This window comes from Rissa tridactyla, chromosome 1 (genome assembly GCF_028500815.1).
Source record: "Rissa tridactyla isolate bRisTri1 chromosome 1, bRisTri1.patW.cur.20221130, whole genome shotgun sequence".
Classification (NCBI taxonomy): domain Eukaryota; kingdom Metazoa; phylum Chordata; class Aves; order Charadriiformes; family Laridae; genus Rissa; species Rissa tridactyla.
Genome location: NC_071466.1, coordinates 117,677,787 through 117,704,199, shown reverse-complemented (window position 1 = coordinate 117,704,199; position 26,413 = coordinate 117,677,787). Strand labels below are relative to the sequence as shown.

Below are 26,413 nucleotides of genomic sequence, written 5' to 3'. Positions count from 1 at the left end.
CAGACGGTGGCTGCTCCCTGCCCAGGTGCTCAGCCGTGACGGCAGCTTAAGTGGCCTTTCTTAAATTTTCTTTAACTGAACTTGATGGTTAACTTGATCCAGCTGGGCCTGAAATGATGGTGTGGGGTTCTTTTAAATTTCAAATATGATTTTACAGGGTTATTCCCACAGTAGCGTCAGGTGCTTAACTTCGTGCTGCCCGACACCTGCCCTCGATGCCTGCCGGTGGCCGGCAGGTCGCTTTCCTGCCCCCTCACCCCGACACCCTCCTGCCCCCTTGCTGGAGGGGCAGCCAAGCCGGCGGCCATGAGGGGCGAAGGCAGCACCCGTGTCCATCTCCGGTGGCCCGCGGGGCCGCCTCGCGCACGCCCCGGCAAGGAAGCCGTGGGCGGGCATGAGGCAGCTTATGAAGGCGAGCACCCGCCCGCTGGCCGGCCTTCCCCCCGTGCCCTGGCGGGGAGCCAGCCACTCGGCAGCCCTGCGGCAGGAGACGGGTGCCCATGGACTGGCGCTGAGCCCCCCACCTACTCCCTGCCTCAGGGGGTGGCCTCCGGGCCGCTCGCCCAGGGAAGCCACAAGTACCCTCCGGGAGGAAACAGGGCGGGCTGGGCTTCTGCTGGTGTTTTTTTTGGGGCAGGAAGAAGAGGGGTGTGGTGGTGGGTGCTGTGGCTCCTTCAGGCGCCATCCCACCCCCTAACCCTGTCCCCCTCTCCTCCTGGCTCAGGAGCTACAGGAAGATGGCGTGCCTGCCTGCCGCCCCGCCAGCACGGGCCTTGAGGAGGTGGCTGGGGCTCGGGCTCTTCGTGCTGCTCTGCCTTCATTTAGGTAAGCAGGAGCGGCCGGTGTGGGAGCGTGGGAGGGGGTGTGCTGGGCCTGAACCCTGTTGCTGGTCGGCAGGGGACGGTGGCCCCCAGGGCACTCGTTCTGGTGTCTTCTGAGAGGGCATCTATTCAATGCTTATCGATATCTAACGGGCGCGTGGGTCAAGAGGGTGGGGCTGGACTTTTTTCAGTGGTGCCCAGCGACAGGACAAGGGGCAACAGGCACAAACTGGAACACAGGAAATTCCGTCTCAACATGAGGAGGAACTTCTTTACTTTGAGGGTGGCAGAGCACTGGCACAGGCTGCCCAGAGCGGTGGTGGAGTCTCCTTCTCTGGAGACATTCAAAACCCGCCTGGACGCGTTCCTGTGCAACCTGCTCTAGGTGACCCTGCTCTGGCAGGGGGTTGGACTAGATGATCTCCAGAGGTCCCTTCCAACCCCTGCCATTCTGTGGTTCTGTGATTCTGCCAGGGCTGAGGCTGGGCCAGGGCTTGCGGTGGCTGGCTCTGCTAGCCATGGCAGTGAGCGCCGAGGACCTGTGAGCTCCCAGCTCCCCAGGCTGGCCACGCCGGGCTGCCAGCTCGCAGAAGGAACCGTGGTCACCCATCCCAGATGAGGGTGTTTTCAGGGCATCTGACAGCTGCAGGAAGTACATGACGCAGCTCCTCCGGCTTCAGCTTTGGTGGTGGGGCAATTTCTGCAGCTTTTTGGATGGCTAAAAGTGAGTGTGTGGTGGGGAAGACAGGGCAGGGCGGCAGGTTGGAGGGGTCTCCAACACCCAGGCAGCACAGCGCACGGCGAATGCTTTCTCCAACAACACAAGTCCCTGCCGGATGCTGTCCCCCATCCTGCCCTGTCCCTCCTGACCTCAAGAGGCTTGGGATGAGTCTTCTCAGCTGTGTGAAATGTTAACCTTGAAACCACACAAAATTCACTTCTTAGCTGTGTTTCGTTGTGGATGCAAAATAGGTTGTGCTTATCAGCAATTTTAGTGTTTCATTGCAGCTAACAATACTCTAGAGCAAAACTTGGGCTGGACTGAGGCTTTGATTAAAAATCAAGTGGTGTAAAATTAGGAGTTTTTCATGCTGATTTTGTGAAACTGGGAGATATTTGATGCTGAGTTTCAGTTTGAGTTTGTCTCAGAATCTTAAAACAAAACTCAGATAATTTAACAGGGATTGAATCGTGGAGCTTACTTGTAAAGAACAAAAACCACTTCAAATGCCACTCTGCTCTCCTATCTTCCCCCGCACTCCTTCCCCTACCTCTGTGCTTGCCAAGCACGTGTCAAGCGTGGATGTATTTTGTCCGTATTGCAATGGGCAAACAATCTATCATGTGCAGAACTGTTTTTCTCTCTGTACTTTAAGAGCTTGCGGTATGTTGTTAATGTAATTAGGCAGCCCAGGGAAATTGTGGATGCCCCATCCCTGGCAGTGTTCAAGGCCAGGCTGGATGGGGCTTTGAGCAGCCTGGTCTAGTGGGAGGTGTCCCTGCCCATGGCGGGGGGGTTGGAACTAGATGATCTTTAAGGTCCCTTCCAACCCAAACCATTCTGTGATTCTGTGTAATTACGAGCATGTGGTAATTATCTGGTTGTGTAGTTTCTCTAAAAAGATGCTGATTCCAAGGCCAAAGGTGGGCAATACTTGGATATACAGTCTGATACATGCTAATATCCAGTACTAAAACTAGGAATTTGATAATAGAAAACTAGGTGTTCCTATAGTTGTACTTTTTTCAATATGGTTTACTAAGGGAATGATAGTTTATCCTGCTTTCTGTCTCTCCATCTGTGTCTCAGGCCCCTGCTCCTAACTTTCAAATCCCCTGCCCAGTTTCAACCCAATTTGACAGGAAGGCAGAGCTGGCAGAGATGCGGCATCCTTGCCCGCTACATGGAAGATGCTGGCTAGCCACGAGCAGCACCCAACTAGCCAGAGCCTGGGCTGCCCCTCCTCATGCCCAGCTGACAGAAAGGGCAGGAGGCAGCTGCGAGGGGGCTGTAAGGAGCGTGGCGGCACCGAGGGCTTGGGAACGGGCTGGGAGACGTGGGGAGAGGTGCCTGGGCTTGGAAACACAAGGCACAAATCCACAGGCCAGCAGGGTTTGGTCATCCTGTTGCTGAGAAGACTTACTTCTCCAAATCTGATTGATTACAAAATTCTGGGGTTTAATTCTGCAAGAAGCAGAGTGGAAAAAACTCTTTTTTACAAAGCATTATATCAGCTTTGGGGCTGTAATTGTTAGATGTTTCCCACACAATGAGTCTGTGGAAGTCCTGGTGCCTCAGGAGCAGGTTGCTTGGCCGACTGATAAGAACAGCACAGCCCAGGCTCTTCCTTTCTCTCTCTGCATGCACGCATACACACCCTGCCACCTTTCTCTCAAAAAAGAGGTATTCCTATGTTAGTCACCCTTAAAAATACATGGTACAGTACCCGCAAATAAGTGGTTTTAAAAGCTTTACTGGCAGTTGTAGGTGATGCCTTCTCTAGGTCGCCCACAGGGACCACAAGGACTGACTTCTGACCTTGTCGTGGCAAAATGGTGAAGCCCTGGAAGCCTGCCATTGCCCTGCCAGTGACTTCCCTCGCGTTGTTAAGTGAGTCACCAAGGCCAGCATTTACAGAACTGACCCCATGTGGGACTGCTCATGACCCCAGGAAGGCACAGACAAAGCTGGCACCCAGAGCCTGTGGCTACATCTTGTACCCTTGGGTTTAGCCCAGGTGTTCTGGTGCTGGCACAGCTCTGTGCTGAGGTGCTCTGAAAGGTCCACTAGCATGCTAGGGTGAAAGCAGTGCTCTGCGTATGCCCTATGTGAGTGAAATAGTAATATAGGGAATGCCAGGCTGAATTTTCACATCATGGCACAAGAAGGCTTTAAGAGGGTCTTAATTAAAAAGGATGATTTGAAGGTTGTATTTCATAGGAATTCATGTATGCCTAAGCTACACAGGTACATTTGTTTCCCCTTGAATTTAATTTTGCCACTCTGGGGTTCACCTGCGGTGACCCACTGAAATGCCAGTGTAATTTAGAGCTGCTTCTGAGATGTCACCTGCTGCTGGAGACACTGATGTGCAACGCCCTGCTGCCTCAGCACACTGGAAAAGTGGCAGAACAGCCTTGATTACAGCACAAACTTATTTATTTACGGTTTGAACACATTGCCCCATGGGCTTGTTTTTCTCCTACCATTGCACCGTCATACATACCTACGAATATCAGGATGTCCTTAGTCACAGTTTGTTGTATTAGGAAAACCTTGATAGGAGTCACCCAGGACGACCTTCCCCTGCCCTGTGTGCAAACGTGGTGTAGCCACTGATTGCAGGGCCCCAGCGAGCCTGGGTTTTGTCCGTGGATTATTCCTTTTAGACTTTTCCGGGGTCTTTTCGTTTGCCCGGGGACCGTCTAGCGCTTGGTTTCTTCCCAGTGGTGAAATTTTTTGGGAAGTTTTGAGGAAAATCCCTACAGCTTTTCTGAGTTATTGGAGAGTTGGGAGTGTGGGGAATAGCCACTTCCCTCCACATCGCGAGCGAGCGTCGGCTCACTCTGGGAATCCCCTCTCATGTGTTACTGCCGATAAAGAGCTCAGAGTGGAGCCGGGTTTCAGAAAGGGACAAAGAAGACTGAGAACAAGAAAGATTCCTTGTTTCGTGGCCACCCCCAAATATTGAAGTGTCTAGCAATGAGATTTAGGTGCTTGGCGGCTAATTTCCATGCCGGCTCCGGTATGGGTAGTGCCTAGGGTGGATTTCATGGTGGAGATGGCAGAAATTTTTCTTTACGTACCAGATTTTCCCACTTGATCGCTGGATGCAAATTGAGTTTCTGTATTATTGCTTTTGCTGCCTTCAACTGGGTTTTTAATTTCTTTTTTCGGATGAGTTTCTGTCTCCTCCTGTTCCAGACATGCAGAAAGGAAAGGTCTTTGATTCAAAAACAAGAGCAGAGGAACTAAGGAACTCCTTTTTCTGTCTGTCTCTCTGTCTGCCTATCCAGAATGAAACCTGCTGTAATAACTTGTCTGGAGAAATAGAAACCCAACTAAAGGCTTCTGGTTTTGCTTACAGACTCTCTTTTGCTTCTTCTGCTGTGTTTTTTTAAGTGAGAGAGTTCTTTAGAAAAAACACAGAAAATCAAACGCAGACAAGCTACATCCTTACACAATCAAAACATAGTTATCCGCTTGCATCCTGGGTTTGTAAAGCTACCTCTCAAACGCTCCTTTCATCCACACTGTTTCCTTTTTCCAGTTCGATCAGAACGAACCCAGATAACTCCGGTGAGCTGGCGTTACTCTGAGGGCAACAGCCTTTTTGCATTTCTTGGATCACTGAGACATTTGTAACTTTTTTGCAATATGAATGTCAGACATTCCCACATTTAAACATGCAAAGTTTGGGGCTGAAGTTTTATACGCTGCGGTAGGTTACCAGCAGAAGTTGCCACCCTGTATGCCCTCACACCTTTCCTGCTTCTCGCTGCCTCAATTCTGAGTTACGAGCATGGTTTAATGGGCAGAATTAACCTGACAGAAGTGAAGGCTGCCCCTGATGGAGTTATCCCCTTGCCTCACTTGTGATGAGTTAGTTTTCTGTGGGGGTCAGCCCACTGTCTTCAGTGCCAGTCTGCGTTTACACCCAACGCTGTGTACCCCAGAGGGGTTTGCAGACAGGCAGCACAGCTGAGGGGGCCAAAACAAAAGGTGCAATCCTGCTCCTCTCTCCTCTGCTTCCAGCCGCGCGATCCTCCCCTCCTTTGTACTAGTTCTGGTATGTGTCTGATCCATGGATGAGCTAATTCGACTCCCAGTTTAGCAGAAAGTTTCTTTTTTTTCCCCTTGTTTTACACCAAAGGGGCATATTCAACCAGCCTCTGGAGAGCCCGGCAAGGAAAGCAGTGGGAGCACTTGGATTTGGAAGGGAAAGGGGAGCCAGATCACCTCTGCTCGTGTGGGCAAGGCATGAGATCGATGCCAGTTTGTTGTCTGGCTGCACTCGGAGGTTGTGCCGGGCTGGAGAAGAATTTCCACGTTCAGAGAAACTCTCCTTCCTTTTAAACATGCGTTTCCTACTATAAGCGCTGCGCGCACGTAGATGGGGTATTTGTCAGGAGATGGCAAGGCAAATGTGCTGAACGCAGTGAAGGCTGTTTGCTTGGCAAAAGGAGGTCAGTTTTGTTTTTAAAAAGAAAAACTTCATGTTTAATTGTAGATGTTCTGTCCCATAGGAGGGACATCGCCATCAGGAGCCTTAGGAGGTCATTTGAGAATATGTATATATTTCCCAACATGGAAATGCCACAGGCTTTGCTTTTGCTTTTTCACTGTTACGCTTTTAAAATATCATTGGTCCCAGGGGACTCCCTGGCTGAAAATAAAAGTGCTGACTGCTGGCTAATGGTGGCATCTCTATCTATGCTGCACTCAAAAGAAGTTCACCTTTTGGCGAGCCGGAGTGTTACCGTATCATATAAAAAGTTCTTAGAAAAGACCATTGAGGCAAGTCCCTCTGCGCACCGCTGCCCTTGGCATAGCAGGTGCCCTCCTGTGTAGTTTTAAATGCCTGGCAAACAAAGATTTCATCCCTGCATCAGGGGAAGTGCTTCAATCTGAACAGACCTCACCATCAGGCACTGCTTCCTACCAGCTGAAAGAATCCCTTTCCTGAGCCGCCCTGCGTTGCTCCCAGCCGGTGTCTCCAGCGGCCCCTGCCCAAGTCTCTCATTTCACTCTCCCTGTGGCTTTTGTAGCTTTCAGACACCCCTGGACCACTTTGGTCTTGTTTCGTTAGTCATCTTTCAGTTCATTACCATTCGCCATGCTGCACTCTTATATAAGGCTGTTTAATCTCTCCTCCTGCCGGTCCTCCAGCTGCAGGGTTAGTGTTAGCAGAGCGTTCGTGAGTTAGTGTCTGCGCAAGGACCGGGTTTTTATAACGAGATAATGGCTGGCAGGCCTGTAGTGTTATTAGCTGCACTGGTGAATATTGCTGTGGCTGTGGGCAAGTACTTTAGAAGCAGAAAAAAAAAATAAATTGTAATTTCTCTAATTTTAAGTGAGTTTATGTGAGAGGTATCATACTTGATTTTCCTGGTTACTGGGCACTTTCACCTTCTATTAGTTTCAAGAGCGGGTTGGCTACTTGGGCAGCCTGCGAAGCAGTGAGATTTAGCAAGCACTGAACAAAACTGGGGCCTGAAGCAGTGAGGAGGACCTCAACTTCAAGAGCCGCGCTGCGAGGACAGCAGCATGCATGGCAGTGGTTCTGGAGGAATTAGGGAAAATGATCTGAGAACATCTTCATCTGGGAGATAAACATAGAGGAAGTACAAAGTGATCCAGTCAGCGAGGGACAGAGTCCGCAGGGGAGAAAATTAACAAATTTATTTTTGTCTTTGTGTGCAACAAATCTCCCCCAAAGGCCTGTCTTACACAACTTTCACATCTAGTTTCTGCCCCCAAACTGGGGAATCGTAAGAGTGCTGAGCCAGTTGCAGGAATTTGAACTCGAAAGAAACTAAAATATGCAAATCCTCTGAGGACATCCAGATTTTGTGTCCCCTCTACCCTTTTTTATTCTAGCGAGGTCACCCACTCGCGTGCTGGGAATGGAGAAAGGGGGAAGGTTCAGAAAGACTCTTCCCTTCGCTCCTTTCCCCAAGTCAAAGACATCCTTCTGTCCCCATCGCTTCCTTTCCTCCCCAACCAATACCCATGGGGAAGGGTCTGCAGCAAAGAGGAAGATCTTAAGACATGATATAGTCCCCATCCCCAAGTACTTTGGCTCCTTGCTTGGATCTGACCTCCTGGCTAGTGCCAAGATGAGAAATTTGCCGACTGGCTTGCGAAGAGTTGTGATCTTACTCATCTTATAAACAAAGCAGACTGGACATACCCAGGTGGTGGGCTTGTCCCATTGTGGGGCAGTGGTGACTCAGAAAGCAGTAGATCTTTATCTCAAGGCGTACTGAAAGGCGAGCTGGGCACTGCCGGAGCAAGAGGAAAGGGGTACTGGGAGGGGTACTGGGTGGGCTGGAGCTGCCCCAGCGCTGCAGCGAGCCCCTTTACCAAAGTATTTCAGATTCCCTTTCATCTTCTCAGTTGCTAATTGCTGAGTGTGGAACTTTTTCGTGATTAATGGAGTTTCCTTCCCTTTGCAGCCAGGTTTTTTGACAGAGTAGTGACTTAGTAAAGGTGCTTACTTTCATTCCCTGCCTAGTTGGGTTGCCTTGCTGGCCTCGTGGCAAAAAGGCAATCAGGGGCACATGAAATCTGCTTTCTGTTGAGCAGCGACTAACTGGAGAAAACAGTGTTTGGTCTGCAACCTGCAAAGGTAACCACAGTCAGAGGGAGGGCTTCGGTGGGAGTACCGTATGTCTAAAACTGGGACCACATCAGACACCAGCATGTGTTGAGAGCACACTGTGAACCCCTCTAAAATGAGTGCTACCTACCGTATATTGCTGCTTATCAAAGTATGCACAGGGAGACAAATAAGATTGATAATTTCATTTGTCATCAATAGGGCCTCAAGTTAACATGCTGCTGGGAAAAAAAAATGGGATTAGTGTGTACCCCCAAAGATGGGCTGTCTTTCTGTCTTTCGACGCAGGAAGGTGTCCTCTGGTTTTCACGGCCGCTTCATGACTTCATGGTTTTTTCACTAAAGGCTTTGCATGTGAAACAAAACAGGATTAAAATGGAACAAAAGCTGCTGGAGGAGTCAGGCACCAAACCACCATGACGATATTATAACCATTGCCAAATCACGCGGTATAGAGCTGGGCAAATCTGTTTTGTTTAGGAGGAATGCGGCAATGTGAAGATGGGAAGTGCATAAAGCCATGTAAGGGGTGCCGTACCCTTGCTATACCGCTCTAAGCGGGGCGCCCCGAGGTTATGGTGCAGAAGCAAGCAGAGACGAACTTTTAGAAAAACCTCTTCAAACCATTTCCCCACCTCAGGCCTGCTGTGACATCATCGTAAAGTAGGATTGATCCCATCACTTAATGGCCATGGGCACGCTTGACTAGCGTGAGTGGGTACAGGGAAGCGAGACCGAGTGGAACCGCTGCCGAATGAAGTGCGTCACTGTTTTTCTTGTCTTCGGGATGCCTTCTCTTCTGCTCCTCTCTCTCACCGCCTTTGGGATGAGTAAGGGCACATGACCTCGCAAGAGGTCACCCTGGCATGAGCGAAGCAAACTGGGCTTGCAGCTGCTTTGCTTTGCCTTGCCAGAGCAGCCTAGAGCAGCGGAAGGGTAGCAGCAGGCCTGTGGTTTGTGATGCGGAGGTTGGGCTTGGGGTTGTGCAAGGGGAAAGGGCCGCTCCTCCTTTCCCTGCGTGCCAAGACCTCCCTTTGCATGCCTCGACTTGCTGGAGTAGAGTCTGGGTAGAAGGAGCCTTGGAGGCTTGCCGGGCACTCGTGCCCACATTAATGTGCAGCCACAGACTCCTGAAAGAGGACAGGCAGCAGGGCCTGCCAGCACCCACTTTTTTCTGCTTCATCCCATCTTTCTCATTTCGTGGGGTCTTTGCAGCAAAAAGCAGAGGAAGGCAGTGCTTTTATGTGCTGCTGAAATGTCACAACGTCTCCACGTAGACGTCACCTGGGCATCTAATGGGGCCTTTCCTGTGAACACAGGAGTCTGTCACAGCACTGATTTAAATACAAAGTATTTTTTCATGTATTCCCGTGTAGGACAGGATATTTGCTGAATTTTAACTCCATGGAAAGCTTTGAGAGAATCTGATTCCTCGCTGGTAAAACCACCTGGGATAAAGAAAAGATCAAGGAGGAGCGTCTAGTCTTTTAAAGACTTAGCTTTTCAAATTTTTTCAATTTTTCAAATCATTATCTGGCTTTCTTGGAAATCCCCATAAAATACTGCGTTGTCCTCAAAGGATAAATCCTGCAAGTTTGGGGCAAATGTGCTATTCACAGAAAACGAGGGGCCTGAGCTGCAGAATTACCCGGGGACTGTTGGGTGTGATTCTTGCACTGACCCCAGGGGATGGCCACCAGTAGAAAAGCCGCAGCTCCACGAGACGTGTTTTCCTCAGCTGGCCCAGTGCCAGTTACCAGAAGTGCCCTTGCCTCGACACGACACGATGTGAACCTTCTCCGAGAGCTGCCCCGAGTCCCTTTTTCCAGCCTACGCACAGGCGGAGGGCAAGAAAGTTGTCGGTGTCCCAGTGGAGCAGGAGTCCTGGGTGCATGGTCCAGGCAGTCGGTGTTGCCAACAATGTAAGAGTAGAGACACTGGCTGCTGTTGCAAAGATGAATAGGGGCCCTTATGGAAAAAAGCAATGCAAGGCTGTTTTGATCCTCCTGGTTTGGAGGGCCACCAACAATTTGCCTCAGAGCTTTCTGCAGGACTTTCGGTAGAAAAAAAGTGCAGATCCACTCTCTTACCTGCTGCTTACACAAGGGATGGAGGAAGCAAAGGAATCCAGGCCCACCAGGAAAAACCTTTCCCTCCATGTGTGTTGCTTTGTGGGTTGTGTGTGAAATGAGGTAACACAAGGTCAGATAAAAAAAAAGGCAAAGCAGTTCAGAAGGGCAGAGAAATAGCAGACGGAGGGGAAAGAGAATGGCTTTGGGGTTTCTGTTCACCAGGAATTACCTGAAGGTTTCCAACAGTTCACCAGGAATTATATGAAGGTTTCCAACAGTTCAGCACTGCTTCTCTAAAGCATGGTGTGTTCTTTTACTGCCTTTTACAGTCAAATCTCTCTGCAGGACTTCTGTCCCGGAGGCAATCCCACACCACCTGACCGTATGCGTGGTCAGGAGAGCCAAGCTCTCTGTGAGCAGGGATTTTCTGAAACACAGCTTGGGCAAGGAGTGAAGGAAATAGGGATACAGGCTCAACAGCTCTCCTGCTTACTGACTCTCAGAGCAAACAAGAAAGGACAGGTTTCCTCTAGACTCACCTTTCCATTCTCATGAGCTCTGCCATGTGGGGCAACTGCAGCACAGGCGTAATTTGAACGGAACATGTTTTTCTGACCAGGGAACAGAAAGTCAGTCCTTTCATCGGTTCGGTGTTGCCACATGCCGTGGGCTTCCAGTGATGGAGCAACATGCATGCACAGCAAGGAAGTGGGTGGGCTTCAAGGGCAGGGTGGAAAGAGGAGGGATCTTTTTTTCTAGAAAAGTCATTAAAAGTTATTTCCATGGTGGATACTTCCCCCACAGCCTGATTACAGAGAGCATTCAGCACAGAAATGGGACAAAACTGAATTTTCATTTTTGCTTTGCAGTTCACCTTTAAAGTGAAAGGGGACTTTTGTGGGGCTGAATGACTCCTCGTGGACTTTGGTTCCTTCAGGCTTGCAGCACTCAGGTTGCAGTTTCAAGGGTGCAGGGCCTTTTAAGGGTAGATGTGACATCAGCAGGAGTTTCCAGCCCCTGTACATGTACTGCTGAGGAGGTTTTTGTTCTCCTTTTGGTTGCAAAGGAGACTCTTAGGGGCAAGGGGCGGAGAACCTCATACAACTCATGATGTGGTGTCAACCTGACATTTACTGAACGCCTACTCTTCCCCTGTTGCTGCAAAAGAAAATAGAAAACTGTCTATCAGGCTCCACAATTCCAAAGTTTGACTGGCTGCTCTTGCGAGTCTCTCCAGCAATAGCAAAAGCTGAACTGTGAGCACAAGCGAAGATGTGGTGGAGGGAAAAAACACACGCACACAAATGCATGCAGACAGGCAGGAGGAGGAACTTCAAGAATCACAACCTAAAGTGGGCCGCTTTTAAGGTGAACAGAAGGAAATGCTTTTTCACATAGCGTGTAATCAAACTTGGCGACTCACCATCACAGGATGTTGTGGAAGCCAAAAATATATGTGTGTTCCTGAAGGGGCAAGAACTGTTCCTGAAGGGTAGGTCTAACAATAGCGATTAAACTGCTGGTGACAAGAAATCCCTAAATTCCTGGCTGCCAAAGGTTGGCAGGGAATGGCAGTTCTTATCCCTGCAGTGGGGAAGAAATGGTTTCTCAACCATTTCTGCTACCAGTTGCTGGCTGACACAGGTCAGCAGGCTGAGTGGGCTCCTAATCTGCCCCAGTCTGGTTGCTCAGAGTCTGCGATGCATTATAAGGGGAAGTACAGGTAGCGGGGGGGGGGGGGAAATGCATTTGAATCTTTTCCCTTTGGAAGACCAATGATGTGGCTCAGTGGAGGCAAAACAGTTAAATGAGAAGCTGCTCATTTAATTACATATTCTATTTTATATAAGTAATATTAAAGCATTCCATAGTGTTGCCAGGACCTCCTCAGTATTTTTCAGTGTGGTTCCTACAGATTTAACGTAAACCATGCAGGTGGGACAGGGGTAGGTGAGCCGCAGGGGAGGGAGGTGAAAACTTATGTTCTGTCCCAGGCTCTCTGTCTGGGCTTAACTTCAGCAAGCAGCCCCCGACGCTGCCCCAAAATCTGCCTGTGCCGGGGCACTGGCTGAGCATCTGCTTGTCTCCCTCCAGTACCAGCAGCTGGAGGACCGCGAAGCACTTCATCAGGATGTGCCACTGGGCACAGGTCAGCGCGCCGCAGGGGTCTCGCTGCCTGCCGGCTGTGTGACGGCGTCCCAAGGGTCTGTGAGTCACTGCTAAGCAAATGATTCCTATCAGGCAACAAGCTTGTGGCCGTTTTGGGCACTTCATCTGAATCTGAATGTCACAGCATCCCAGTCACACCCTGAGCGCTGCGCTCTGTGCCTGAGGACAGCGTGGCTGCAGTTAGACATTAGCCGTGACAATAACGCTTGAGCCAGCATCAGCCAGACTTTGCTGGGGGTGGGTGGCAGTTCTTAGGCTCAGCTTTGTCAAGCGTTCAGTTCACGCTTCAGGCAGAGGCTTTGCACTTGGGGTCTCACCTCCACCGACGGGTGACGCTGCACTCTCCCCATCAGTGACACGCTGCCTGGTCAGGACTTTTCCACTTTCTCACTCAGAGAGGTTTACTGAGATCTATTCTGCAGGGAGGGAAGAGGGAATTTGAATCTTCTCTATCCTGAGGCCAGCTATTTCCTTGTTTTTCCGCTCTCAGTCAATGGGGTGCAACAGATTGGTATCCCCCTTCCACTAGTGGCGGTGGGCGCTAAGGTGGTGAGGCTGGGGCAAGCGGGGCAAGCATAAAGCAACCCAACCTTCTGGACTAACAAAGCAGAGTGCACAGGGATAAGCATCATCCTGAAGGCGGCTTTCACCTGGCACAAACCCTGGTGAAAGCCCAACCATCTGCCCTGGCCTTACCATAGCACAGGACCGCACGTCAGTACTGTGTTGCTCTTCCAGCAACAGCAGGAGCTCCTTGCTAGCCTGCTCCCTCCTGTTTCAGGTCCTGGCCACTCTGAGCACCTACGCCCTGGAAAGAGGACGGGGATGGGGGAAGCAGGGCTGATCACAGGAGCGGCACGCGTAGAAGTCATAGTGCGAAGCAAGGGGATTACTGCCAACCTGGTCAAAGTTGTACCTAATTTCCCCCTGGCAAAAGCCTCAGTTTATTATTGTAGGCACATGCCTGTGTCCTAGGTATGGCACCAACACAGTCGCTGGGCAGGAGTTGGGGAATGCCTATACTGGTTTGCAAGTAATCCCAAGGGAGCCCCATGGGCCTTTGCAACTATAAATTTGTTTTAGCTAGACTTCGTAAAATTGTTCATTTGCTAGTACTAGGAGGCTGACGATCGTGTGGCTGTAACCTTTGTTTATCATTGTAGGGTTGCTTCTAGCTTCTGGGGTCTTGCAAGGTTCGGGTTTTTTTCTTTTACAAAAAAACCCAAACCTTCCAAAAAAACCCACAAGCCCCCAAACTAATAGTCCGCTGGGGTCCTGTTTGGCATGCAGGGAACCCACTGGAGGGTGACACAGACTTTCCAAACACTGGGCTCTGAAAAGGGAGAGCAGAGGAGACCGCAGTTTGGGCATGTATGTTTTTATCCCTTTACATGAATAATGGCAATTCTTTACTCTGAGGTGTGGGTTTTTTAAGGGGCCAGCAAAATTTTTGTTCAGGCAGATAACTCTTCTGCCTTTGCCTTCAGTAACCCGTGCAGATATCATTGTGTGCCCGCTAGCTCAGCATCCTAAGTAGGACTGGAGCATCATGTAAAAGGCATTGCCAAGGTAGCCCTCCCCTCAGTGCAGAGCTGAACTTGTAAACAGCTCAGTGGATGATGAGGTATATCAGTGGGCGCGGACAAAGCCCAAAGAGGTGAGCTCTATGCAGCAGAGACCTGGCACAAGGCTATATCACCGGCTCACTGACTTTTGTTTGCCCCCCACCCACAGGCTATGCACTAGAGAAGAAAGTCAAAAGCAAACTCGGGGAAAAAGTTGGCCTGCCTTGTTGTCATGAAATTGAAAGCTCGGATAGCCTGCATAATTACCGTGTCTACTGGCAGAAGAACACCATGGAGGTAGTACTTGCTTACGCAGAGGGGAAGGAGATCTCCAAGGACAAGCGGTACATGAACCGGACAGAGATGGATGACAGAAACTTCACCCTGTGGATCTCCCCCGTGGAAATCCTGGACAATGGCCCTTACCAGTGCGTAGTTCAGCACCTCAGATCTTCGCAGAACCCATCTGTTGTGTGTGATGAGACTGTCACCCTCTTTGTTACAGGTAGGTGGATTACCTCCCAACACCTGAGGCTTTCCCATGCTGGCTTCTGGGGGTAAAAGACCCTCCTCCAAGCTTTAGTCGTAGTGTAGCAGTTAGACTTTCATCAGGAAGCCTAAAAGAATGCTGGAAGGTGTGCTAAGGCCCCTGTATTTCCATTCTAGCAGCTTCCTTCCTTGTCTTTCAGAAGCTACCCCAGGTACAGAAAATTCACCTTTCCCACCACCAGCCCAGCATGCTCCCCTTGATGCCTCCCTCTTGGGCAAGGACCTCTCCCAGGAAACCTCGCCAGGTACCACTGCAGAGGCCACCTCTGCCCCCTGCTGTCTTTTGGGCAAAGCAGAGGCCAAGCCCCTGGTGCACGGGAAGCGTCCAAGCCAAAAGAGGAATGGGGTGACATTGCTTCTCTGCGGCCACAGCAGCATCCCAGCCCTGCAGCCAACTCCTCGGGAGCCCAGGGTCTCCTGGGGGGCTGGCCAGCTCGCAGGCTACACTGCAGCTCCACAACCAAAGACTGAACTCAGCTGGAGATTTGAGACGTTTTACCTTAAAGAAACAACCCGAGTTCTTTTGCTCAAAACGAATCTGAATCTTTTCTTGGAGGCTACAAAAAGTTCCGTAGACATTATTTTCCATTTCCACCACTGTTTGTGTGGTGGTTGGTTTCAACTAAAGGCAGAGATACTGTTAACATATATAAATATATATATACATTTGAATACTTTCAGCAGCAGAGAGTTCCAGGAGTCTTCCAGACAAGCCAGTGAATGAGCATTCCCCATTTGGAATGAGACTTCTTGGCAAATAAAACCAAGCTCCTGAAGTTGGCCATTGCCTGCCTGTCTGAGGGCATGGTGGGCATATGCGCAAGGAGACAAATTTAGTGATCTTTCTGGGAACCAATATGAAAAAAGGGAAGTGCACTGCCAGCACCCTCTCTAGCCATGAGGGCTGAGTCATCAACTGCATGAAAAACATGAAACAACGGATCTCTTTTCCTCCCCGCAAATACTCCAGTTTCTTTACTTCCAAAAATCCCCTTGCTGTCTTAATAGGCCAGTTGTAATAATTGTGGTAGACTTCTGCTCCCTTTGGAAAAGTGGGATTAGTTATTGTGTGGATCAGGAAAGAGAAAGGTCCCCTTGCCCCTGCTGGAATCCAGCTACCCTGAGAGAGGTGGAAAGGTGTTACTCCCTGGTGACTGATCAAGGAACCATCTGGGAGGTTTGAAGGGCCTTTCCAGACTGGATGTCAATGCTGTATTGCTCAACAGATGGTGGGCCTGGAAGGAAATCCAGGTCTCTCCTTGTCCGCCACTGGTCAGCTGTGCAACGTTGAGCAAGTTTATTTCACTAGTTGCTAGTTACTTGGTAGCCTAGACCATGGGTTTGTGGTCAGCTACAACCACAAGGCCACCTACCTTGCACAGATCCCAGCAGTCATGCGGTCAAATGGTGAGTCAGGCAGGGAGCAATCGCAGACAAACCTCTTAGCAGCTCCAAAAAGAGTCGTTTTGCAGTGAGTTGAGCAAGCTGCTACAGCTCTCTGCCTGGCCTTGCCATGGCTGGGGCTAGCACCTGAGGGGGCGTGCAGGCTACGGACACACAGCTGGCAGGGGTGGGAGGGAGAATTTGGTGCCTTTGACAGCAATGGTGTTGGTGTGACTTACGCCCACCAGGAAGCCACGTGCTGAGTTTCTTTTTCTGACCGTGCCTCTCTTGCTAAAGATGTGGTCCCATGGAGATTTTTCCAGTGGAAGAGTTGCTTTAAATAGTTCCTCTGCCACCCCTTGCCTCCTCCTCCTCACCCGGGGCTGTTTATTGCAACCCGTGGGCATCCTCAGTTGTAGCAATGCAACTGTTTACAGTAACATGGTGAACCAGATTGGCAAAGGGAAGCGGGCTAAAAATGACATCACCTTTCTTCTCCTTCTTCACTTATATTAGTCCTCTCATCCGTTTCACCATGCAGCCTCGCAGACACAGCAATACATTCGACAGGGCGGGAAGGCATGAAACAAGCTGTGTGAGTGGGAAACCTCTGAAAATAAGCTTTGGCAATGAGAAAAAAGTCCAGTGAGAACATTGTCTGGGAGGACCTGTGTATTGCTATGCATTTCTGCAAAAACTTGTGTGACTGGGTCTTGCTCCCAGGTGGGCTTTCTGGAGGGGCTCTCATGCAGAAAATGTAATTCAGTCCCTTGCTGGCCATCCTGTCTGAAAGACCAACATGAGACTCATCTCCTTTCCCATGAGAGATGGACCCTTTGTGAGCTTCTGGCTGGGAAGGGACTAATGAGGGAGGGAAAAGGAAATTGTATACCATTGTCCGTAGTATGGATTTTTTATTCAATCCTATATTTTTCCTACCTGTTTTATGATTCCTTCTGTTGTTCCGCAAACAGCCGTACGTACAGAGAAACAGTGGCATTGGAGAGGTGGGGTTTTGAAGTCTGTGTACTGCCCAGGGAGGGGAAGAAGCAAAGGCCAAGGCCGTATCCAGTCAAGGCTGTGGGGAGAATGCTAAGGAACAAGAAAGACCAAACAGATTATGACAGAGGAAGAATGCCCCATGGGGGAGTCTTTGCTTTGACCGTGGGTGACCAGGACCGCAGCTGTCTCTGTAATCTGACAGAATAGTAACTAAATCTTTCTTGTTTCAGCTGATTTCAGTAAGCCAAACATAACAGCAAACGTATCCGGTAATTCTTGTGAATCAACTGAGATGGTGGTAAGATGTTCTTCTTACGGAGGTTTCCCCAAACCTGAAATCACTGGGACCCTCAACAACGAGTCTGTGGTGTGGAATGTCAGCTGGGTGTCTGAGTCCAGCCTCAGCCCGTACAGTGTCACTGGCATACTGCACCTCAACGTGACCAAAGATGTCAGCTTCACTTGCTCCGTTGGATCCAATGGCTTTACCAAGTCCACCAGTTTGCTTCTGAGTAGGTTTTGTTAATAGTTTGTGTTACAAAACTGTTCTGTTGAACCTGCTGAGTTGCCTCTCTGAGAAAGTGGTAGATTTTGGGAATCTGTTCATGCAAGGATGACCCAATGATGCCACCTGCGAGCTGCACGCCGAAATTTTTCAAAGGCTGTAAGACAGCAAGGATGGGAGAGGAGAGTTACTGCAGTGACTGACAAGCAGAGATGGCTCTGGCTTCCTGCCGCTCTACCGTGAGTCACAGCTGGGCTGACAGGGCAGATGGATCTTGTTGCGATCTGGTGATGTCAGCCTTGGTGGCCACCATTCAGTGCCCCTCTGTACCAGCGCAGTCTTGCTGCCAGTTGTGTGACACAGACCTGGTATTCGAATGGAGGCACTTGAGAAACGTGTGTGCCTTAAAAGCCACAGGTTGCATTTAAAAATAATTTCCTTGTTTAACAAGCACGTTTGTTTCTGCTTCAGTGACAGAAACTGTCAGCTGGGGTCTAGACAAAATTCTGCTTTCATACACATATTTAATATAGGGTTAACTCATACAGAAAAGATTCCATCACTGTGCATGGCTTAAAAGTGATAACAGATAAGTCTGTGCTTTGAAAAGCTTGAGGCACAAATGGAAACAGCATGAGGGAAGGCAGCACACTACAGTCCAGATGTTTTGCAGTAGAAGGTGATTTGCAAGAAAATTCTTAAAGCCAAAAGGGTTTATTTTTTTTTTAATGTTACTGAAAAAGTATTCTGAAATGTCTCTGGGTCTGATGTTTTCACTGTAGAGATAAGGGCACCTCCAAGGGAAGCTAAAGAAGTGCTACTTTTTTAGGGAACAGTGCCTTATTCATCAATCTTACTATAATCAAAGGGGCTTGTGAGGAGAGGCATCATTCAGCTTTAGGACCCATGCCACAAACTAGTGCTACATGAATATTGGTTATTGCTGGATGTAGTCCATGAATATTGGTTATTACTGGATAATGCCCCTAGAGATGGTAATGGAAGAAGGTTATGAATATCATACTACATAGAAAAGGAGAGCAACAAAAAAAGGTAATAATAGTCATAGATTGTTATCACACAGATTCTCGGAGGAGGGTGTAATCAACAGTGCCAACCGCTCTCACAACCCTCCCCCCCGCCCCTTTTTGATTTTTAAGATGTGAACCACTCCCATCTTGGTATGATGGAAACGGTCCTCCTAACAAGTCTTTCATGAACATGGAGTTCCAGACAGAATACAGCCTCTGGTAAATGTAGGAGGCAAGCCCTACAGCGGAGGGGAAGATCGTACAGCGGATCAGACTAGTGTCTTAGAAGTTGAATGTTGCTTAGTTGTGCCAGATGCAGATGATGAGATCTGTAGACCTATGAACATGCACCAAGTCTGTCCCTCCTGTTGAATTGGGGTTGTCCTGTACCGTACAAAACCAGCCCATTATCTATACTAATGTCCAAGTGGCAGAATGGTCATTTCCAGGGGTGAAAAGCCAAAGGCTCCAGATCCACTGAAACTGAACTCTGCCACAATACTCTCCCTACCATGCAGAAAAAGTCTATTCTAGTCTCTTTAATGCATCATACTCCATCACCTGGGAATTCAGAGGGAAAAAGTTAGGCATAAATCTGGTGAAAACAGTAAGAAAAACTGCAGAGTACCTTTGAGAATGGAAGTTTTCTAGATATGGATTCAGACTTTTCCACCAAGCCTAACAGTTTGTTTAAAAACAGCTTATATGTTTTTAAATATTGCTTGTCTCAGTCCTGTTCTGGACAAAGATCCCGCATTTCAGATTCTGTGGATGTCTTAAAAACTTCAGCACATAGCAAAGGTGGGGGAATGGAAGAAATTTAGGTGCCAGCTTTGTCTATTTGTTTATTGAATAGGTACATTTTCAGGCTGAATATCTGAGTGAGAATTTGGCCAGAACTATCAAAATTCAGGCACCTGCTCTTACCTGAAAATGCCGATATGTTGTTGGGCTCTTTATTTATGTTTTATTTCTTCTGTCTCAGAAAAAACAAATGACTGCGTTGTCCCTACTGTGCCTCCATCTTATAATGTCATTACTGCTTCAAGTATCATCATTATCATCTTCCTTTTGGCTATCACCCTAGCAGCAAGATACCTCTCAAGGCATGGTAAGTGTAGCTCCTTTTTCAAGAAACAGTCTCTTACTGCTTATGGAATTTCTATGTAAAATACGCATTTATAGAAACTATACTGACACACTACGTATTTTTGTACCCTCTTCTCGTTTCCTTTTTTTTTTTTTTTTTACATGCAGCATCTACTGTCACAAAATCTAAGTCCAGCTCAGGACTTTCCTACATTTTGTGTGCGGGCAGCACTAGGGTTCAGGTTTGAGTGAAGGGGTGATGGGGAGTTTTGGCGGCAGATCAGAATTTTTCCAAAATCAGAGGTATACAGAATTGAAGAGATACAAAAAGGTCCATTTTTTATGTATTAAGATGCTTCAAGATGCCGAGAATCTTGATGATCATCACAGATACAGCTGAGAATCGACAGTTTCAAAATGGGATATCTCTACACACCCTGATTAGACAATCCCTCAGAAAAGTCACAGAGCCAAAGGTACAAAAAAAATATAGTGCTAGGACCAGAAAAAAGGTTAAGCATAGCAAGGTTCCACTTTTAGGAGAACCCCAATCAGGAGAAATGTATTTGTCGTCTTTATGTGGCCAAAACCAGCACAGGTGAGGTGCCCTATCCTACCCTATGAAGTCTTCAGTAACTCCAGACATGTCTCCACAAGTTTTTCAATTGCAAAGAGGACCTCCAGCATCTCAGGGTTAGCTGGCAGGTATTTTTTTTGTGGCTCAAAAAAAAACCTCATCTGTTTGCTGTTGCTCCTAATCATGTCTATGCTGACCTAGCCAGAAAGCCCCTGAAGATGTGGGTAGACATCTAATGGATTTATAAAGGCAGCTAGACATCCAGCCAGTTTTGAAAGTCAACAGCAGCAGATATCCTATCCACACCCTGTTAGCAGCTTTGAAAAGCAGTCCTGGAGAAAGACAGCAGGCCTTGCAACACGTTATAAATATCACCCAATCAAGTTCTGTCAGGTCACTGGGGAAGTCAATTCTGGAGACAGGAACTCCACACTGAGAGCACTCTTTGTTCAGCTGTCTTAAACCAGAAGCCACCAGTCTGAGCGTCTTCGCTCATCATGGTCGCAGTGGAAAGAGGCTGGAAAGAGGTTATTTGCTAGGCAACGGGGACTCAGTTCACTTAGAGACACATGTAGTTTGTCGTGCTTGTGTCTTCTGCTTACCCCTATTTCAACTTCAGACAAGTTCACTCCCAAGTCAGAGGTGTGGAGGTAGCATTACTATTTTTCTTTTCCCCTCCTCAACAATCACATCTATTCAAAAACCAATGAGTCAGGCTGGGCTAATTTTCTTTTTGTTGCTTTACCACAAATTAAGGAAGCTTCTGTAAAGCAGTGACTCTTGGCAACACCTGTGCATGTACTCATTTTCTACTCATGTGCCCCTGTGATACCAGTGCTGGTTCTCCCCTGCTGTTCCCTGGGGCTATGTCAATGGGAAAGTGGCAAGCAGGTTGAAACCAAGAAAATCACAGCTGATCACAGCCTGTGCCATTAGCTGCATGGATAATGAACTTCTAATTATAGGAGAAAATGAACTGGAATTGGAAGATTTGGCTCTAAACAAATATAGGCTGGAAATTAAAAGGTTCCTTACCATTAAATTAGTAAGATTCTGGAGCATTCTGATATAGCCTTTTATATTGAAACCAAATTGCTTTTAAAGTAGATGTAAAAAGCATACCAATGAGGTAGAATGCGATCACCTGCAACAGCATGGGACATAGCTGCATAAACTGGAATTTCCCTTTCGGTCCCATTTTCCTAATATGCACAGGGAGTAGATTTGCCAAGGCAGGTGGTGCTATTTTGTACAGTTATTTTCCAGACCAGGCATATATTGTAAGAAACTGAAGCTAGAGTTTCTATCCAACTTCACAGTTTGTACAGTTGTCACATTTCAGTGCTGCTGTGCATTGCCACTTGGCTGGGGAGGGAAATATCTGTCCTAAGAGCGCTTCCTGCTGGTGTTGCTACAGGTCACCTGTCAAGAGCTATTGTGGGTACTCAGAATAGGTCTGAGAGTACCTCTGTTGTGCTGGTATATGGAAAGCTGAGTCTGGAGCGGCCTTGATGCTAAGAGTGGTTTCTGAGCTCAAAAAGCCATGCTTCAAAGAACTGAAGTGTGGGAGGGAAGAATAGAAAGATAGAGCAAAACGGAAATAAGAATTCTCAGATGTGTGATTGTGGTGGTGACCAAAACATGTAGATGCTTTGTTGAGGTTCATAGCCCCCTGCTTGGAGGAGCTCACAGCCTAACTTGCTTATTTTTGCAGTAATTTAAGAATGAAAACTCCCTAGATTTTTTGTAACGGCTCTTCAATTAATTTAATACAAAGCACCAAGATTAGAGGTCACTTAAAGAATAGCTTAGGGTCCGTGTTGTAAAGTTTGCGCAAGCACAGTTTGATGTAATAGTACAGAGACATTCAGCTTGAATTGTTACAACAAAATTAATTCATAGATGCTGAGATACTAAGGGGACCTGTTTAATCTGAAGTCCTTTTAAAGCACTGAAAGAGTTGGCTGGCTGGTTGTAACACCAGCGTTCTTTCACTTGCTTGGTCAAGTGCATTTAGTGACACGTAACTTTTACTATTGTTTCCCTCCTGACATTATCTTAGTATGTAGCAACATGTCTTTGTGCCAGGCTGAGGCCCTAGCCCTGTGCTAGTAAGAACTGTTTTATCTACATGAATCTATATAGATAACATTATATATAACGGAGCTTTCTATCAGATCAGACTATGGCTATGGGCCAGCCATATTCAGATGTACTGCAGGGATGAATCCTGCCGAGGAAAAATAGAAGTAGCAAGACCTAAAAGATTTCTTTTTCTTTAATTACTTCTCTCTCCCCACGCTCAGTAATACTTTACTTTGTTGAAGACAACATTTGGATTCAGCACTTTTATGTCTTCTGGAATTCCAAATACTAATGAGGGATCTTCTCTTTCAGTCTGTTCTCGCTGTTGTAAGCCTCAAGATTCAGTGGAAGAGGGTGTGAAAGAATGTACGAAGACACCCATGAATGTACGAAGACACCCATCTGAAACATCATCTGTATGACCAGATTGCATTTGCAGGTAGTTTTCTTCACCATTCTTCTCTTGGCAAAATAGCTTCTCAAATACAATTAGATTCTTGTGCAATGTTAGCTCACAAAACCACATACGACTTTTAATATGACTGTGTGCTGTCCTTTAGGGTAAATAAAAGCCGTAGGGCCCTATTGCTGACTCAGACACATGCTGTGTCCCGGTCAGGTAACTAGAGGAATGATGCTTGTGTTGCTTGTGGGGCACTGCTTTGGGTTATTTCAAATTTCTAGACATGAATCTAGTGAAAAATGTCAGAGGACCACATTTCCTGGGCTGCTAAGCTGCTTTCTCCATAGAATGGGCCCTGCGTGGATGATGTGAGGCATGTGCCTTGTCTGATGCATAAACATGGGAACATCACTGATGACAGAAACGAAGGACTGATGACAGAAACGAAGGACTGATCAAATGGTGGTGAGGGAGAGGTGAACGATGAGAGAATGACTCCGGTTTCCCAGTAAAATTAGCAATGCCAGTCCACTTCTGAGATACCTCCATGCCCTCCAGCAGATGGAGGAATGGAAAAGGAAAAGTTTCCCCTCTAAGACTTGCCCAGGAAACACTCATATTTTAAAAGGAATTACTTTCGATAATGAGATGTTGTGAAGGATGGGCCGGGGAAAAGTCTGGCTTACCACGGTTTTATGACTACAAAGCATTATATTCATTTTGGCTTGAAAGCTCAGCTGTGTTCAGGGCTGTGTCCTCCAAAAAGACACTTTTCGAGTCAAGAGACTTAAGGAAAGATTAGCAGCTAACTGTTCTTATTCGCATCATTATCCAGGTGACTGCATTTCCTGCTTTCACCACCACATGCTGAATTGCCAGGGTAATGCCATAGAGTAACAGCTGTAGAGTCCTAGAAGTCATGAATTTGTCGCACTGTGTGTTGCGTTAATCTAAAAGCTTAATGTTTTTGAGACGGAAAGGAGGGGAAACTATCATTCAGGCCACTCGTCTCATTTCCAAACTAGACCACCCACTCATGTTTTCCTCTGGGGAAGGCCCTATCTGGAACAGATACTAGAGCCTTGGTTAGCATGAATTCTGGGGGGTTTTGTGATGGGAGTGGTGGGAGTTCACCTGCTGAATAAATCCATTCTGCCACATTCCTCTTTTGTTATAAAAGTTTGCCAGGCTCCTTCTGTAAGTGGCTGGTGTTTACCAACTCCAGTGCCCGGAACAGCTGCTGCCTGTGGACAGGGATGGAAGCCGTGAGTTGGGACAACGTATTGCTTCCTTAGTGGCTGACCGTCACCTCGTAACTGTGCGATGCGCTGAGCCATGTCCCTGTTGCTGCTTAAATAGGGTAGTGCATTCGTTAGTCATCCTCGCATCGCAGAGGGATGGCACCACTGCGTGTTCCAAAGGTTTTCACAGGCAGCCTTGAGCCAGGCTGCAGCTCGGCGTCGTGCCTGTCTTGATCTGTCTAGCTCTGTGAACAGCTCTGGCTTTACTGTAGTAGGAGCCCTCTTGTGGAGGGCTATCGCAAGTGACCCCTGTTTTGTCTCAGCTCTGCAACATTCTGGTTTACATTTAGGATTAAGAAGGGGAAGAAAAATCAGTAAAATCTTTTCTTTGTGTCCCTCAGGTTTCTTATCCTGTGTACTCCGCACTGCAGTCCCCACTGTTCGTTGCACAGCAATGCTTATTGCGTTGACCCTTTGGCTCCCTGAAAAGGGATGACAGCAGTAGAAAACTCTGCTCAAGATGACTGACAACATAATCTTGTGTGAATGAATACAAAACCCCACCTACGCCACAGCAGTTGTGGGGTGGTCTCCTTACGATGGGGTCGCTGGAATTCCAACTGGGAGGACTCTCCGTGTTCCTGCAACGGGGCAGAAGAAAGTCGTCGGCATCGTGCTGCTCTCGCACACCCATTCAAGAGTTTGGGATCCTCTGGCTGTGATACTGCCTCTGTGAAAATGAGGGGGCCTGCAGAGCTCTAGCTGGTAGCCCACACCCACCTACCCCTTCAGGAACGTAGAGCTGGCCTTTGGGAGACCCCAGACCCCGACACAATCTCATGTCAAGCTGTGCTTCCATGTTGCGACTGGGAGCACCTAAAACTTCTTTTATATTCAGCCTCACACAGGTATCTGCCAGTACTCTTCTTTGTGCTGGAGGACTTGATTTGGACTTGACCATTACAGATACCTGTCCCTTCTCCCCTAAAGAGGCAATAACACACTTTCTATGAAAAAGCACCTTGAGGTGGGACTATATGCCTCGTGCTTATATTCTGTGCTAATGAGACTTTTTAGGAAATGATACGTACTGATGGCACGCCCAACAGCTAACTAATATTGCTTACCTACAGCAGTAGCAGAAGTTCTCATAACCTTTCTCTCCTGAAACGATGGCCTCGCCAACCCAGGTACCAAGGTACAGCTCCTCTATTAAATAACTCAGTCATCCAGGAGCACATCTGAGAGACCGCAGCCCGCTGGTGGTGGTGGTGGTGCACGAGAGTGCACACCTTTGCACATACACACGTACAAGCTTTTACACGCATTCCTTCCTACCCACATTTGTAAAGCCCCATTTAAATTTCTGTAGGATTCAGTGGTTATCTCTCACGTGTATCTACTGGAATGAAATGTAACTCAGGGCCTCGCTTCATAAATACAGGTCTGCTGTTGTTTATAGCTTTGCCTAGGAACACTTGTTAGCGTAGGCTCTCCAGATTCTTGGGAGTCTCTCACAGCAACATAGGGATTTACTTTGCATTGAAGACTGCTGCTTTCCGCCAGCGCTTTCTCTACCTTGCCAGGACTTGAAGGAAGCTCCCTACGGGGTGCTAACACTGGACTCATCTGCTCTGGGTGATATTCTTGCCTACTGTGTAGGAAAAAGTGGTTTCTCAATTTGAGGGGAAAAAGAGGACGAAGCCCCAGGCCCCAACAAGCTTCCTAAGCAACTCTGCATACTAACCTAACGCAACCCTGCCCTGAGTTTGACAGGTTTGGTTTTCTCTTTTGCTCTGTCCCACTGCAAGCTGTTCCTGTTCCCTTACTGCTCTGTCCATGCGTGTAGTTCGAAGGGCAGACCAAAGTCTGAAAGCGCCACGCTGTCTTCTTTCTGGGATGTTTTGTTGCTTGAGCTGTTTATCTTGCCAGGACACAGCAAAGAAATATTTCATCCCTTTCACTTTTTTTTTTAGCAGGTACATATTGAGAGAGAAACTGCCGGGGGAAATAGGAGCACTAAAAGCAGTTTATAGAGGATTGAGCTATGAGAGGCTAAGGGATCAAGTCGCTAGTGAAAAATAAGACACCGCTCCCCTTTTGCTCCTGCAGAGTCATGCTGCCCCATCAGCTTTTTTACTGCTTTTCCATTGTATGAAGTGAAATGGGAACTTCAGAACATTCTTGCAGAGCGTTTTTTGACAGAGAAAACAAAGTAAGGTGAGCGACAAGGAAACAATACTCTTTGCACTTGCACATTCTGGTTGCAAGCAGAACACAGGTGACGCAGAAAGCAGTTTTACCAAAAGGCAGCCTGACGTTACTGCAGGACTTGGTGTATGGGCAACGGTGCCTTATACTTTTCACGTTTCCTTTTCTTTCAGCCTATGCTTGTTCTTTCCGGCACAAACTACTGGCTTCTTGCAGGCTGAACACCCTCTTTTTGTATTTAATTTGCTCATTTTCAATACTGTGCTTCATTTCTTGCTATAACCATGATGCATTTCCACCTTATCAACCACAGCACAGCTCTGACAGTTGTACCTGCACGTTTTCCCCTCTATCCCACGCTCTACAT

General features: G+C 47.9%; 1 protein-coding gene across 1 annotated transcript; it reads left to right on the top strand.

The window, feature by feature from the left end:
- Window positions 1–456: 456 nt before the first annotated feature.
- LOC128911497 (CD276 antigen-like) lies at window positions 457–26,342 on the top strand. The gene is made up of 6 exons (XM_054206499.1): window positions 457–825; window positions 14,140–14,475; window positions 17,135–17,416; window positions 19,426–19,551; window positions 22,504–22,630; window positions 24,237–26,342. The coding sequence occupies exons 1-5, from the start codon at window positions 738–740 to the stop codon at window positions 22,611–22,613; spliced, it is 942 nt and encodes a 313-aa protein (XP_054062474.1). The 5' UTR covers window positions 457–737; the 3' UTR covers window positions 22,614–22,630; window positions 24,237–26,342.
- Window positions 26,343–26,413: the final 71 nt, after the last annotated feature.

What these genes read in the sequence shown, in the direction of transcription:
- LOC128911497 (XM_054206499.1), top strand. Translation starts at nt 738, where the DNA reads ATGGCGTGCCTGCCTGCCGCCCCGCCAGCACGGGCCTTGAGGAGGTGG. An exon ending in GCTGCTCTGCCTTCATTTAG is followed by an intron (nt 826 to 14,139) that starts GTAAGCAGGAGC and finishes CCCCACCCACAG; the next exon opens with GCTATGCACTAGAGAAGAAA. An exon ending in TGTCACCCTCTTTGTTACAG is followed by an intron (nt 14,476 to 17,134) that starts GTAGGTGGATTA and finishes TTCTTGTTTCAG; the next exon opens with CTGATTTCAGTAAGCCAAAC.